Genomic DNA, 15,252 nt, shown 5'->3' on the forward strand with positions numbered 1-15,252 from the left:
AGTGCACGATGCCATCCCTGCCTTGGACAGACTCAGTGCAGTGGCTTTTCCAGCATTCATTTGGATTAACACACCAGAAACTCCTTCCAGCATGGCTTTAGGTACTGGGCAAGGCTCAGCTGGCTGAAATATCAGCACTCGTGGGCTATAGCGCTGCCTTTCTCACGTCAGCCAGACTACAGCTCCATTGTCACAAGCGGCAGCACTGCAGGTAAACTGAGTTACAAAATCAAAGGGTGTTGGGTGCAGCCGCTGCTCAAGGCAGAGCTGAGAGTGCAGGGCAGGCTCAGCAGCGAGTGCCGAGAGCCCTCTTCAGGCCTCGGCTGGAAGGGAAAACATAATAATAACCCCAAAAAATAGCTTTCCCAGGAGAAATTCAAGCCTCCGAGGCAGCCAGGGAGGGACACATAGATCCCAACACTTGTATGGCAGCAAAACTCCCCAGCCCTTCGTGCGCCTGCATTTCCCAGCGGGCAGCACTGGCTGATGAGCCGGGACAAAGCCAGTCCCGGGAGTGTCACAGAGCCGGCATGGTTTGGGTGGGAAGGGACCTTAGCGCTCTGCTGATCCCGGCGAGCGGCCGGGGCAGGGGAACCGGAGCGGGATGGGAGAGCCGGGCCGGGGAAGGGGAAAGGGAACCCCGGCGGGATGGGACAGCCGGGCCGGGGAAGGGAAACCCCGGCGGGATGGAAGAGCCGGGCCGGGGAAGGAGAACCCCGGTGGGATGGAAGAGCCGGGCCGGGAAGGGGAGCGGCCCCGGCCCTTCCGCCGGCGGCAGGAAGCAGGAAGGGAGCAGGCAGGGCTGCGGGGAGCGCGGGCGGTGGGTAACCATCGTGGGGCTCTGATGGAGGTGCCTCGGGATGGATGGTCCTCTTGCCCCGGGAGGGAGTCCCCCCGCCCGCTGTGCTCCCCCAGCATAGCGATGCCCCCGTGCAGGATTTTGGGCTGTTTGGCCTCAAAGAAGGATTAATTACCCACCGTAATCACCCATCCCAAACACAGTTTGGGTGGCTTCTTCCCCGCTTCAGGGGCAGGCGGCATCCGTGGCTCAGTGTTGGACCTGGCGGTGCAGGGTTGAGGGTTGGACTTGATGATCTTGGATGTCTTTTCCAGCCTTAATGATTCTATGAATCCCACTCTCCCGTCTCCTCTGTAGGTCTCTGCTCCTCTCCCTCCCTGTGGAGATGGTGGTCCTGCGGGCTGGGCTCTGCCCTGGTCTCACTGAAGACATGATCCAGCTTCTCAGGGCCAATGGCATCAGAACGGGTAACAGGGTGGCATCGGGGTCTTGGCTTGGCATCATTCCTCGTGCATTTGGTGGACTTGTGTCATCCCACATCTTGGGAGGGTGGTGGTGGTGGAATATCCTTCTGTGTCCTCCTTACTAGATGTCTTCTAGGTCCTCCTGGGTGGATACTGTGAGTAAGGACTTATTCAAAGGAGCAGGAGAGTGTAAGGACATGGTAAGAGATGCCTGCAGAGGCTCATTGAGGATTGATCAATTTTGGCTTTTTTGTGGTATTTCAGGAGGGTTTATGCAGTTTTCCCTCTGAAAAATGCCCGACTTCTTGGAATGCTGTACCCTGGGCACCTCCTGCCCTTAGAGGGGAAGGAAAAGGTGCTGGGCAGCTCTTGAGCAGCTCTTGAGCTCTTGAGGGAAAATTTTTACCAGCTTCTCTCTCTGCTCTGTTTTGCAAGAAACAATTTGTTCTGTGATGAGTGATGGGGCCATCTCAGAGGACAAACTCCTCCACTCACAGTGTTGACAGAGGGCACAGCCACTTTGCTTGTTGGTGCAGGTTTTGTCTAAGCTGATTGTCTTCTGGTGTTTGTGGTCTGATCATGTTTGGCTTCCAACCTCTTGTCCCTCATGTTATTTGCAGTGGTGGACTTTGTGTCGTCAGACCTGGAGGATGTTGCCCAAAAGTGTTCCCTGTCTTACAAGGTAGAAGGGACTACTCCTCACTCCTGGTACATTAACCAGGGAGCTCAGAGCTGTCTGGCTCATGGACAAGGATGGGCTTGTCTGGGAGGCCCTTCTGCAGCAGTTGCTGGCTGTTGATCAGTCCCATTTCCAGACATCCCTCTACCCCCAGGCGCTGGTCGCAGTCAGACGTGTGCTCCTGGCCCAGTTCTCTGCCTTCCCTGCCAACGGAGCAGACCTCTACGAGGAGCTCAAGAGTTCCACTGCCATCTTGCCCACTGGCAGCCCAAGGTGGGGACCTCACCCACCCACCAGCTCTGCCTGGGGCTGGGTTTGCTGCACAAGGCTGTGGTTGCCAGCACAAGCTTTGAATTTCATTCTCCAAACCATCCCCATGCACTTTTGTGCATTTGGGAAGGGGACTCTGAGGACAAAAATCTGGGGACTGCTGCCTCCCAGTGCTCCTACCATTCTGGCTGAAGGGGTGTTGGTAATCCCACCTTGTGTCCATCCCACAGCCTGGACCAGCTGCTGGACTCAGGGCTGTACACAGGGGAAGTGACAGAGCTCATGGGAGCAGCGGGCACTGGGAAGACGCAGGTGAGTGGGGTGGAGGACAGAGGAGAGGACAGGTAGGGTGAAGATGTCGCACAGAGGGACACGTGAGGGCTGGCTGACACCCTGTCCCTGTCCCCCCAGGTGTGCCTGGGCATTGCAGCCAGTGTGTCCCTGGGGCTCAAGCAGCATGTCCTGTTTCTCGACTCCACGGGGGGTTTCACTGCCTCCCGTCTCTACCAGATGCTCCGAGCCCAGACAGAGGATGAGGAAGAGCAGGCAAGTTCCCCTGGAGCTGGTCCCTCTGCTTGCTCTGAAACTCACTTTGCTCTTGCCTGCAAGAAACCCCAGAGATGGTTTGTCTTTCCAGCTCTGCCTTTGTCCTCATGGGCTTTTTTGAGTCCAAACCCTTCCTTCCATGGCCTGGTTGGTGACATGCTGAAGACAGACTGTGCTCTTTGTTATTTTTCTTGGGAGAAGGGAGGGACTTACAGGACTTGCAGGACTTTGGTCCCTGAGCTCAGTCCATGTTGCTTTTCCATCAGTGCCGTAGGGGCAGTGGTGTTAATGGGGTGGAGGCAAATGTGGAAGAACAAGGCTCTGTGGCATGGTGTGAGTGCAGAGAGCTGGGGGCAGCTGGGGCAGGAGGAATAGGCCAAGTCCTGGGGAGACTGAGGCTGGATTTTGTGCTGCAGCTGGAGGCTCTGCAGCGGGTCCAGGTAGAACGTGTGTTCAACATCTACGAGGTGCTGAGTGCCTTGCAGGAGCTGCGGGATCGCCTCTGCCAGCAGGTAGGAGCGAGCCTTGGGGCCCCTCTCCCCTCCCCAGAGCTGCAGGGAGGCCAGCAGGGCTTGTGTGCCTGACAGGTGACTCCAGATTGCCTCGTCCGGGGGATGTTGGAGCCTCTGTGCAGCTCACAGCCTCCAGAACTGCTGGATTTGTGACTCCACGTTGCACCTGGTGCCTCCTTGCAGGTTGTGAGCTCCATGGGACCTCTCAAGGTGGTGGTGCTGGACTCGGTGTCGGCTGTGATTTACCCTCTGCTGGGTGGCAGGCAGTCAGAGGGTGAGCCGGGTCACTGTGTGAGCTGTTCTTGGAGTGGGGACTGGGGCAGGACAGATGTGGATGTGACTGCTCCCAGCTTTTCCCTTGGGAGTGGATAAAAGGGGGGGTCTGTTTGCAGTGTTAGCAGCAAGCACTCCACCTGGCTGTGGCTGCTCATGGCAATGGTCTGAAACCCATCTGGGGAGGCACTGGAGTCTTTGCCCATAAACTAAAACTTCTCTTACAGTGTCAGAAATATATCATGGCACAGTTTGCAGAGCTCCTCTGAGGCCCTTTATGCCAGAAAGGACATAAATCAGAAGTGAGGATGCCAAGGAGCCCCCTCAAACACTTTCCAGAGGGTCTTGCACAGTTGGGTGGCAGCCAGTGCTATCACAGGAGATCCCCTCACAGCTGTGGGCTGTAGGAAATGCAGCTGTGAGCTGCAGAGATGGGTCCTGTGCCTGCTAAATCAACCTGGCCAGCTTTGTCTGCAGCTCCTGATGCTTTTGTAGGATTTTTTTGCCTTGGCCCTTCTAAGATAGGAAAGGATGGGGAATGGTCCAGTGAAGGCGTCCGTGAACACAAGTGCTGACCCTGAATCCAGTGCTCATGCAAATCCAGATGTCAGCTGCTTCCAGGGTGCACTTTGGGGGCTGATCCCCAGACAGCCTAAATGCTTTGTCCTGCTCCAGGTTTGGCCCTCATGATGCAGCTCTCCAGGGAGCTGAAGACCTTGGCCAGGGAGTTCAGCCTTGCTGTTGTGGTGAGTGTTGCTGTGCTTTGTCCTTCGTGTGCTGGTGTATGGCAAGGAGCCATGGGGAGGCTCTGGAGCATGTGGGAGAGGGAGCCAGAGGCCTGAACTCCCCAGTGCTCTGCTCCCTGACATCTCTGCAGCCTGCAGATGTCTTGTTCCAAGCATGGGGCAGGACCTGGGCTGATGTGCTGCCTCCTGCTCTTGCCGTCCTCAGCCATTCACTGGTTTGAGCAAGGCAGAGTTAAGTACAGGCAGGTTGAAAGGCTGGTTGTGTTTATTTTTGATATAACACCATTCATTTAAGGGGCTGGCCAGCTTCCTGGGTAACCTCTTGGTCACCTTGCAGGAGCTGCAGGGCATTGCATCATCCCACAGGAGCTGCAAGGGCCCTGCTCTAGCCTTCCCCAGCTCTTGGCCAATGCACCAGACAGGTGGGTGGGACCACAATCAGTGTGTCTGAACAGGGAGGGCCACACCAGAACACGGTGGTCTGCTGAACAGATCTGCCTTGCATTCTGATCAAGTGACAAGGACAGCGTGTCTGGAAGGACACTTGGAGGCCCCAAGTTAAACTTTGTGGTGACTTCAGCACCAGGAGTGATGCAGCTTGCAGATATCAGAGAACTCCCTGAGCACTGCTCTGGGTCAATTACCTGGGCTATGCTCAGAGGGGATGGCAGAGGAGCTGAAGGAGAAGGAAAAACCTTCCTAGAAGTAGCAGCCTGGCCAGGATTTCCTGGTGACCTCCAGTGTGTCACTACATTGAGTGGCACTGCTGATCCCAGGCACTGCTAAGTCTGTTTGTGCTGCAGGTGACCAACCAGGTGACAAGGGACAGCAGCACTGGCCCACTGAAGCCAGCCCTCGGCCGCTCCTGGAGTTTCGTGCCCAGCACCCGGGTGCTGCTGGAGAGCAAAGAAGCCACGTGGGAGAAATCCAGCACACAACGTGCTGCTTCCCTGGCAAAGTCACCCCGGCAGGTGAGGCTGCCTGGATCCGTCCCTGGGAGCTCAGGAGCAGCTGTGGGATTGGCTCTGTGGGAGTGGGGCAGGACCCAGCCTGGCAGCAGGAGAGCAGCTTGTGCAGCCTGGCTGGATGCTGCAGAGGAAAGAGAAGAGCATCTGTTCCCAACAGCCTGGGCTGGTGTTTATAGGCAGGATAAATGAGTGGCACCACTTCCAATCCAGGTCACTGTGTTCCTGGTGTTGGTTTCATCTCCTGATGGTGTGTGGGCAGTGAGGGTCCTGTGGAAATGGCTCTGACACCTTCAAAGGTGACTTCAGCTTGAGGCCTGCCTGTGCACAGGCAGCACTGCCTGAGCCTCCTGGCTCTGAGCCTGCTCTGCTGCTTGATCCAAACAAATTTGGGTATGGTGGTGTGCTAGGCAGTGAAATGCATTCTGGATGTGCTAAATGATGGTGTGTCTGGGGATGTCTCAGAACAAGATGTTCTTTCTTTGCTAAATTGCATTGTCTGTTTGTATCTCTGCATTCAGCAGACCCAGTTAAAACAGGGGCACCAGCAGCAGGAAATCCTCAGGGGGATTTAACTGGGACTTTTGGCTCTGAGACAGGAGAGGGAGCGATGTAGAGTCCAACAGTGTGAGGATAAGCTTTGCTCTGTTCCTCCTTGCAGCCAACAGGGATCCAGGTGGAGCTGGACATTAGAAATGGTGACGTGTTGGAACCGAGCCTGGTGACACCCACACAGGGACTCTGATGGCATGGAAAAGCAAATGTCACAAGGTTCAAGAGAGCTGCACAAAAGCAGGCAAGCACTGAAGGTTTTACAAACTGACTGAGAATCCTGCAGCCCTGGGAAGGAGCAAAAAGAAAAATCTTTTGTTCTGCCCAATGGAAAAACTCACTGTGGGGTTCCTTGGAGCCCTCTGTGCCTGCAGTGGCTGGGCTGTGAGGGCAGCAGGACAGCCAGGTTCTGCCCTCTGCTGCAGGCTTGTGTTCACCCCCCAGAGCCAGCCCTGTGCTCAGGTGTTGTTGGGATCAGCTGCCCTGTCCCTGCACAACCCCACAACTCCTCCTCGTGCTGGTTGAGTTCCCCCCGTGGCTCCCTGCCCTCTGCTCCTGGAGTTCTGCTCATCCTTGGGCCCACAGTGGGCTTGGTTCAGAAATAAAAGAAAAAAAAGCTGTTGTACATTGCTGTGGTTGTTGAGAGCTGGAATTCAATTAATGACAGCTGCTCTGAACTTAATTAAAATGTTGAGCAGGACTGAGGAGGGACAGGCTGCTGATGAGCAGGGACTTAATGAGATGCTTGATCTTCCCTTCTCCCCAGAGTACCACCAAGCCCTGTGGGGACCTGCTGGTGTTTTTGGGGCACAGCTGGACTGTGTAAAGGCTTGCTGATAACTGATGGAGGTTCTGATCTGGATCAGCTGAGGCAGATGGGTCCTGGCTGGCACCAGCTGGCCCTGCTGGATGCTCAAGGACCTATTCAATTGCATGTGGTGATGTTTAAAATAATCTTCCCGTGCTCCAGTGCTTTCCAGCTGCTCTTGTGTGCTCTTGGCAACCTCCTGAGGAGAGGGGAGGCTTGGATGTGGAGTTTCCTCTTGATCCCAGATGTTTCAGATACCCTCAATTTAAGAGACTTCCTTGGCAGGTGAGCTGAGCCATGGCTTGCACTTCAAGGCAGCTGATGGAGAATTTGGGGGCTGGGACTAATTAGGGTATGCTCATTAAACTAATGACACAGCACCACAGCTGCTGGAGCCCTCTAAGGCTGTGCTTGGCACATTAAATACATAATTTTTACTGCAAACTTTCTAAAGTTGTGTGTTTATTTGCATTTCTGGGCTCTCCAAGCTCAGGAGGGGAGGTTTGGCTCTAGGGTTTGCAGCCTGCTTGGTTGGGGTGAGGAGGAAGAGGATGGTTTTCCTGTCTGCTGGAGAGTTGTGCTGACGTGGCTGGAACTTGCAAGCAGAAATTTACCTTATTAGCTAATTTCTTGGTAGTTAATTCCTTGCTAGCTCCTCTCTCGGAGCTGTGGGTGAAGGGGTGGTGTACACGTTTCAGCTACTAATTCATCTCTCTGCCTGAGGTTCTGCAGGGGAAGCAAAGCTCTTGTGGGGGGAGTGTGGAGCAGGGAAGAACCAAATAGAAACCTCTGGGGTTATATTTGAACCAAGAGAGCTTTCCAGATGTTTCCTTCCCCTAACCAGCAGGATGAGAAGAGGAGCAACATGCTCTGAACCCTCGTTAGAGTCAGCATGAGACCAACCATGTGTGCATCATCCCTGTGATCCCTGAGAAATGACAGAAGAAATTCCAGCCTTGCACTCGTTCACCAGGGAGTCACGGGGTGGTGACTCAACAGGGACACTGCCAGTCTGTCAGGAAAGGTGATGGTGTGAAGTCTGGGCTCCTTCAGAGCTTCCCATCCCAGTTTCATTGGCATAATCGTGGCTGGGGGGGGGATTTTCTCTCCTTGGCATTCAGCTAATTGCAGCTGTTTCCCTTTTGGGAAACATTTGGGGAGGGTGGTGTGATTTGGGGCCTGGCTGGGCTTTGTGTGGCAGCTCTTCTGCTGCCAGGTGTGCTCCGAGGTCCCAGGGGTGTGCTGAGTTTCTGGCTGTGCTGCTGCAGGGAAGGTGTCCCTGTGCCTGCTGGCTGTTTCCCTGTGTGGGGACAGCAGGAGCGTTCAGGCCATGGGAATCTCTCACCTCATCTGGAAAAACCTGACTTCCTGCTCAAGCTGATTTGCCCTAAATTTGCATAGTAAGATCAGTTTCTGACCTAAATATCCTCATTCAGTCTTTCCCCTCCCTGCTCAGGCAGGCACTCCTGCAGCTCTGTAACGCAGAGCTCAGGACGTTTTTTCCCCCTGCCTCTTCCCAATGCCCAAAACAGCTGGAAAACCTCTGGAAAGGCTTGGAGCAGGGCAGTGAATCCCATCCCAGGCCAGGCAGGGCATCTCTCACTCCAAACAGCAGGGATGCCTTTTGGCACTAAGGGCTTATTTGCCCTTGATACATATAAAATACACATATAAATGTGTGTTTACACGAATTGTGTGCACACGAGTGTGTCTGTATGGGATTGTGTGTCCATCTATCTCATGATGAGAGGACAGGAGTCTCAAGCTGTGCCAGGGGAGGTTCAGGTTGGACATTAGAAGGAAGAAAAGGGTAATAAAACATCGGAATGGGCTGCCCAGGGCGGTGGTGGAGTCCCCATCCGCGGGGTGTTCAAGGAGAGGCTGGATGGCTGGACAATGAGAGGTTTTCCATCCCGATAGATTCTGTGATCTCTCGCTGTGTGTTCACTTCCCGTGCAATGCTGACCAGCCCCGTGCGCACCCAAGGGACTCCCCCAGCGCACAGGAACCCCGCAGTGTCCTCCCTTCTTCCTCCTCCTCCTCCCCCCACCTGCCCGGGCCGGGTCTCGAACCAGCGGATCTCGGAGCTGCCGCGGAGTCCTCCCGGCCGCCAGGGGGCGGCGCTGCCCCGCCCGGCTGCCCTGGGGCCGCTCCGGCCGCCGGGCCCCGCGGGCAGTTGCCATAGCGCCGCCGCCGCCGAGCGCAGGCACCGGGACGGGACCGCCCGCTGCAGGCCCCGCCGCCGGCCGGGACGCGGCTCCTCAGGGGGAAGGTGAGGCGGCTGGGGCTCCGCTGGGGCCGGGGGGCTGCCAGGTGTGAGGGGGTGTGTGGGGCTGTGAGGCCTCGGCGGGGCTGACAGGGTCTGGGGTGTGTGGAGACTGAGGGGAGCTGGCAGGTTTGGGGAGTGGGGAGCACTGGGGTACAGAGGGGGCTGGCAGGTTTGGGGAGCACTGGGGTACAGAGGGGCTGGCAGGTTTGGGGAGCACTGGGGTACAGAGGGGCTGGCAGGTTTGGGGAGCAATGGGGTACAGAGGGGGCTGGCAGGTTTGGGGAGCAATGGGGTACAGAGGGGAGCTGGCAGCTTTGGGGACATATGTGGGGCTTTGGGGGGGGTGTGTTTCAGGGTTTTGGAGAAGCTGCCAGGGTTTTGGGGTGTGGGGCAGTGAGGATGCTGCCGGGTTTGGGGGGTGTGTGAGGCTCTGAGGGTGCTGCCAAGGTTTGGGGTGTGGGACAATGGGGGCTGCCAGGGCAGAGAAGGGTGGATGGGATAGGGGAGAAGAGGCAGGTGAATGTGGGGTCCATGGAGTTGTCCCTGAGGGTTATCCAGGGGCTGTGGGGTGAGGGAATGGCTCTGGATTGGGGTGTTGGCAGGTGTAGGGGACAGAGGGCAGGAGGGGCTGCCAGGACTTGGGGGGCACAGGGGAATGGGGTGCTTGGGTTGGGACAGGTGCAGCACCTGGGTTTTGTTTTGGGGAAATGGGGTCAAGGGCCTCCCTCACAGGGTTTCCCTGATGAGGGGGAGTGGGACTCTGGTGCAGCCTCTTTTTTTGTGTTTAAAAGTGGTGACGAGTAACTCTTCCCTCTCTGAGTTCTGCTCCCAAAGGGTCTCTGGGGTTCAGTAGGTTGTTCTGCTCAAATTGCTGTGAGAGCTGAGGAATTCTGGATAAGCACCAACCTTCTGTAGAGCTCTCTACTTAAATTATTGTCTCTTTGCATTTTAGCAGGTCCAAAGTGTAATTTGGTGTTAAGGACCTAAATAATTTCCTTCTCTGCTCAAAACTGGGGGCGTGCTGCAGACTGAAAGCTGAGGAAGTCCTTCCTTTGTTGCAGAAAGCAAAAGTTGTTCAGAAAAAAAAAGTCCTCGAGTGTCCTTCCGAGCAGTTTGTTCCTGTAAGCAGGTCAAGGTGTTTCCTGTGGGGAAAGTATTGACTCATCCTCGGGTTTCTTAGCAGTATTTTGTTGTCTGCAGGTTAATAAATGTCAGCTCTGCAGTGAGAGCAGAGTCCTGCCTGAGTTCTCCTCAGGTAAAAAGGCTGAGGATGGACAGGCTCAGTGTTTGACCCAGTGGTAAAGAAGCAGTTACACTCCCAAAAACACTCAGGTGTTTTCCAACACTGCAAGGACAGCTGGGCGTGCTTAGTCAAGTGTAGCATTAAAGGTAGATAGGAAGGGTTTCATTTTGTGCTTCTTGGATTAAGCTGTGCCCAGGCTAATGTTTAATTGGCTGAGACAGAAGGGGTTTATTTGTGTGTTTCATTTGAGCTCACTTCCTCCTCTCTGACACACAGCGTGCTTTCTGTGGGGAGCACAGGATGTAACCTCACATGCTGGTTTGGGAGGACTGTTCCACAGCAGTGCAGGGACCTGTGGCACTTTTCTGTCCTTTCTAGCCTCGCTGTGGAGTTGGTGAAGGGCTTAGTGGATCTACAAGAAGCTCTTTTAGCTCTCTGTATCATTAGGATGGGAGATGATGGGTTCAGTTTGAGTTGGTATTTTATTGTGTTTACACTTTGGTGGGTTGTATGTCAACACTTCGAAGTGTTTATTTTAAGATAGATGATCATTGAGGCATATTCATGATTGCATAAACAAAAAGAGTTTTAATCCTTTGTTTTCCTACTCTTCCCTCATTTTTCCAGATCTGAGGAATGGAGCAGAAAGCTGTGATGAGCTTTAAATGTTTCTTACAAATTCCAGATCCTTGGTTTTACCTATCTCCACCCACTGAATGCTGAATTTCCTTAACTCTTTTGTGCCCACAGTGATGGAGAGGGAGATCTTGAAGTCCTTCTCTGTAATCACAGTTGTTTTTGGTGGCACAGCTGGGTCTAATGAACCAAACCAATCACCTTTGCCTGTTGTGTTTCCCACTGGGGGCTGGGAATCCTGGAGCAGGGTTAGCCAGCTGCAGCTCTCTGTGACTGCACATCCACTCAGCTGTAGCAACCTAACTTTTAATTAGAGGCTGATGGCCTTGACAGTGGTGCTCATGGGTTAATGCTTAATTGCTCAAGTTTTTGCTGAATTGGAATAGTTTTCAAGTCATCACATAAGTATTGTGTTTAATTGTAGGGTAGAGAAAGTAGGATGGCTTCCAGTGAGGCTCAGTCTTTCTCACTGGCAGGTATCATGTGATTTGGCTCCTAAAATGAGAGCTGAATGCACTACTCTGCACTGAGAGCACAAAGGAATAACATCTGTGAGTTTTTGGGAGATTAGTGGTCACTAGTTGAGCTTATGACTGAAATCTTCTTCACATCTTCAGTTTACTGTTGTTGACTTCCGTGTGGGTTTGTGTTGTTTTGTTTGTTTGTTAAATTGTGTAATTTTCACTTCTTGTGCAACTTTGCACCACAGTTTGTTGTTAATAACATCTGAGATTGTAAACTCTTCAATTAGGCTGGAGCATGAGCTGGGCTGAGCTGCCAGTGCTGTTATTAAACCTGTAGTTTGGACTTTGAACCAGTTTTTGCCTGGAGGGGTGGAAGCAGATTTCCATGGTCTGTCTGCTCTGTGTGCCTCTCCTCTGGCTCTCCTGGGCCAGCTTGGAGGGGTCAGTGGAGCTGGGCAGGCTGTGTCTGACCCAGCACTGCAGTTTGTGTCCTCAGGTCTGGCTGGGTAAAATGCTCTCCTCACCGAGGCTGTGTTGTTGTCACTGTAGGAAAAATGGTGTTTAATTAGGGTTAGGCTACTTTCCTGTCTCTCCCAGTGGGTTTTCATAGGATATGGAGTCAGAGTGGATTGGGTTGGAAGGACCTTAAAGATCACCTAATTAAAGATCTCCTGGCTCCATCTCTTCTCTAAACCTTCTGACCAGTCCTGATTTGAAGATAAGAAATAAAAATACATTGAAGCAAGTTCTTGTGCTTGATGAAACACGCTGTGGGCAGCAGGATGGTGTGAACTGCAGGAAAGTGTGTGCATGTGGCCCTTTTTTGGACACAGCTGTGTGTGACCTGCTGCTGAGCAGGGAGAGGGGAGCTCTGGGTACCTGGCAGTGAAGAGAAATTGGTTCTGCTCTCTAGTCCCAGCTGACTACAGACATAACCCAGCTTTACCTGGATATTGCTGGCACTGTGGATGCTGGACTCTGGATTGAGCTCTGGAAGTGGTGCAGCCACAGCCCTGCTGAGGTCTCTGATGCTGCTGTTCACTGCCTGTGCCTTGTGCTCTGCACTTCCATGGATTTACCTGGAGCAAATGTTCCCCCAGCTCTGCCCTGACTGCCCATTGTGAAACCCCAGCCTGGCTCCTGCTCCCCAGAGTGATTCCAGTCAATATCCCTGACAGTCCCTCTCTGTGGTTTCCCAAGCCTGTTTTCCTCCCCTTCCCAGGGACTGTCCTTACAAAAGCCAGGGGCTGGGAGTGTGAACTTCCCTGAGCTGGCATTCAGGGAGCAGGGAATGCTTTGCAGGGGTGAGCAAGTGGCATCTCTGTTTCACAGGTGGGGACAATCCAGTCGTGTCACTGCTGGGCTGATGTCAGGACAAGGACTCACCTGCATGCAAAAGTTCCTAACCCCCTGCTGGTAGGTGCCTCTAAAGTTGATTATTTAGTCTTCAAAAAACACTGCAAGGTTGAAAAATCACCCTCTTTAATAAACCCAAGAGTGGGACTGTCAGCTCAGCAATTCAGATTTTGTATTAGGTTTTTCTGTCTTTCTCAGCTGGTTTCCTCAGAACTGAGGTGGCTCATTCTAACCTCTGAAAGGCCTTTTTGGCTTGTTCAGTTTATGCTCCCATAAGGGACTTTCTTTAGGAAGAATTGTTGTTCTGAGATGCTGTTAATTCTTCTCAGTGTCTGTAAAATCTACAGCTTCTTCACATTAATTGCTCTTGAGGTTTTCAGTTTACTCAAAAATATTAACCAGGCTTCTTTCTCTAATGCCCTCTGGCTCCTCTGCCAAATAGTCTTGGAATAGAAATTCCCACATTTTATTTCGGTGGAGACTAAAATATTCATTAAACATCAGCTTTTTTTAATGCTGCCACCTTTTTATTTATATTCAGAAGGTTGTGGGATGTGCTTATAAGAATATATTTAAGGAGCATATGCTTTGAATCTTTTAGTTTAGGCTGATGTTAAGTGAGATTTGAAACTCATTAAATGTAATTTAAATTTAAAATACTCTTTTTTGGGAGTAGCTTGTTGCATGGTAACCTCTGCTGCAAGAAGGATGGTTCCTTTGGGCATTATATATTCTATATATACACATGGGTGACTTCAAATTGCAGTGTCACAAGTGACATCACTGAATCCACACCACTTGAACATTTATTGCTTTGGCTTTTGCCCAGATGAGTCAGGAACTGCATCCCACAGAATTCCAGACTGAAACTCATGTGATGCTACTTTTGTTGATGTCAAAATACCTTGCTCAGAGCAAAATGACTGCTGGCACCAGAGTATGGCTGCCAGGTGTCCTTCCCCCAGAGACTTGGCTTGCTGGCATCATTCAGATGAACAATTCCTGTGTTTGAGGTCATCCTCCACAGGGTTGCATCATGCAATAATAAATTTGGAAGTGTTGGAAGTCCATGGAAGTGTTGGTGCTTCCCAGGACTTTGCCTGGGCCATGATTACTTGGAAAACTGCCCAGCAGTGCTGTCCCTGGCCATGGAGGGTGATAAGCAGCAGCTTCATGCTCTGCTGTAGTTTGGTGTTCAAATAATTGTGGCCAGGCTGGAAGCACAACTGGTGCTGCAGCTCTGAGGCAGTGAGCAGTTCCTTCTCTGTGGGATTGCCTTTGAATTTGTTTTATATGTATCTTAAAAAGGAGCTTTTATTCATCTGCTGGAATAGATTTCTTTACAGACACTTGAATTTGATAATCTGAGGAAAAACAGGCCTCTGGGTTCCTGAACGATTTTTAAAATTACAAATTAATGTTTAAAAGAAGGGAAATTTCTGTTTAGATTAACAAAATAATTTTTTTCTTACTGAATCCATGAACCTCTTCCTATATATACGCCCAGCAGTCTGGGCTAGCAGCAGAGATGGATAGAATGTCAAGCTTGATAGATTGCTGGAGCTGGTTTTTGGTAGTTAAACAATAATGGAGCCGTTGTGTGCTTGCAGGGAAACACTGAGCTCTGTGTGCAGACTTCAGCCTGGAGAAAGTTCCAATTGTTCCAGAGAAGGGCGAGTTCTAAAATGCAGCTTCTGTGGCTGGTGGCACAGCTGGCCAGATCCCTGCCTGTCCTGAGGCCCTTGCACAAGCATTGCAGGAGAGTTTGGAAACAGTTTATTTTTCAGATTCCAAGGAAAATGTAGATTTCCAAGTCCCCTTTGACTGTATAATCCAAAGAGTAGAAATTAAAGCTGGTTTTTATGTAGGGGCTGTTTCATGCTCTTGGAGTTCAGGGCCCAGGTTCCTGCCAGTCAGACAGAGGCTGATATTGCATAATCCATGCTTTATGTCTCTCAGATGGAAAGGCTGATCAGTTGTTGCAGGGGATCATGGAGTTCCCTGTCAGCTCAGTCAAACCTGATCTGTCACTGTGCATCTTCTTGTGCAGAGGGCTCAAGATTTTCTCTTATGCAGAAGAGAAACAAGAGAGAGTTGAACCATGAATTTAATAAAAATAAATCCTAAACCCTCAGTGTCCTTTTTGGCAAATACTTTTCTATTCCTGCTGTTATTTATACTATTTGATGCTTGCACCTTTGACCTGAATACAGATCACAGACAGATTTTTGCAATGGAAATACCTAAGGAATTCATTCTTCATTCTGAGTGAAGGGATTCCTGGAAAGAATTGAAATATGTTGTTCAGCTTGCTGCCAGCCTTCAGGAGCAGCTTGGAATGCCTACAAGGTGTGCAGGGAGAGTGCAGCTGGAATTCAAAGCACCTCTAAATGACTGCTTGTGTATGGCAAAATAACACACTTAGAAACAAAGCACTTGCAGCATTTCTTTTTATCTGCCTTCAGAGTCACCATAAATCTGCAGATAACCTTATCTGATCACCCTGATACCATCTCTGAACTCTGCCAAGGGTGAAAACCTATTTTAGGGTTTAAGCTGTGTTATTTAGAGAGAACACACAACACATTTAACACAGTTTTGCCATTTTGGTCCCTTGGAACCCTCAACATTGCATGATTTCAGTTTGTTCAGCTCTTGCTGTGGTAAAGG

At 51.7% G+C, this 15,252-nt stretch overlaps 2 protein-coding genes across 14 annotated transcripts in view; both read left to right on the forward strand.

Moving 5' to 3' along the window:
• Positions 1–134: 134 nt before the first annotated feature.
• RAD51D (RAD51 paralog D) lies at positions 135–7,618 on the forward strand. 8 transcript variants are annotated; one of them, XR_008434332.1, is made up of 12 exons: positions 680–820; positions 1,157–1,266; positions 1,884–1,945; positions 2,097–2,215; positions 2,443–2,524; positions 2,624–2,758; positions 3,175–3,270; positions 3,454–3,544; positions 4,219–4,289; positions 5,093–5,260; positions 5,916–6,899; positions 7,459–7,618. XR_008434332.1 is itself a non-coding variant. In XM_053961373.1 (11 exons), exons 2-11 carry the CDS (start codon positions 1,185–1,187, stop codon positions 5,997–5,999), a joined length of 990 nt encoding a protein of 329 aa, XP_053817348.1. In that variant the 5' UTR covers positions 135–211; positions 1,157–1,184; the 3' UTR covers positions 6,000–7,051. The 8 variants fall into 8 exon arrangements, 5 of the variants coding, with proteins under 5 accessions (XP_053817348.1, XP_053817346.1, XP_053817349.1 ...); XR_008434333.1 differs by having other exon boundaries at positions 7,462–7,618; XR_008434334.1 differs by lacking the exon at positions 7,459–7,618 and having other exon boundaries at positions 5,916–6,050; positions 6,573–7,051.
• Positions 7,619–8,779: 1,161 nt separating this feature from the next.
• RFFL (ring finger and FYVE like domain containing E3 ubiquitin protein ligase) overlaps positions 8,780–15,252 on the forward strand; it is a 29,931-nt gene continuing 23,458 nt past the window's right edge. For 2 of the 6 annotated variants that reach the window (XM_053961067.1, XM_053961068.1), the window contains exons 1-3: positions 8,812–8,886; positions 9,836–10,004; positions 12,559–12,642. The gene's annotated coding sequence lies outside the window, so the exon portion shown is untranslated. Of the gene's footprint in view, positions 8,887–9,835; positions 10,005–12,558; positions 12,643–15,252 lie in introns of all 6 variants that reach the window. The other 4 variants (XM_053961064.1, XM_053961066.1, XM_053961065.1 and 1 more) reach the window with 3 other exon arrangements.

Source organism: Vidua chalybeata, chromosome 20, assembly GCF_026979565.1.
Source record: "Vidua chalybeata isolate OUT-0048 chromosome 20, bVidCha1 merged haplotype, whole genome shotgun sequence".
NCBI classification, from domain to species: Eukaryota; Metazoa; Chordata; class Aves; order Passeriformes; family Viduidae; genus Vidua; species Vidua chalybeata.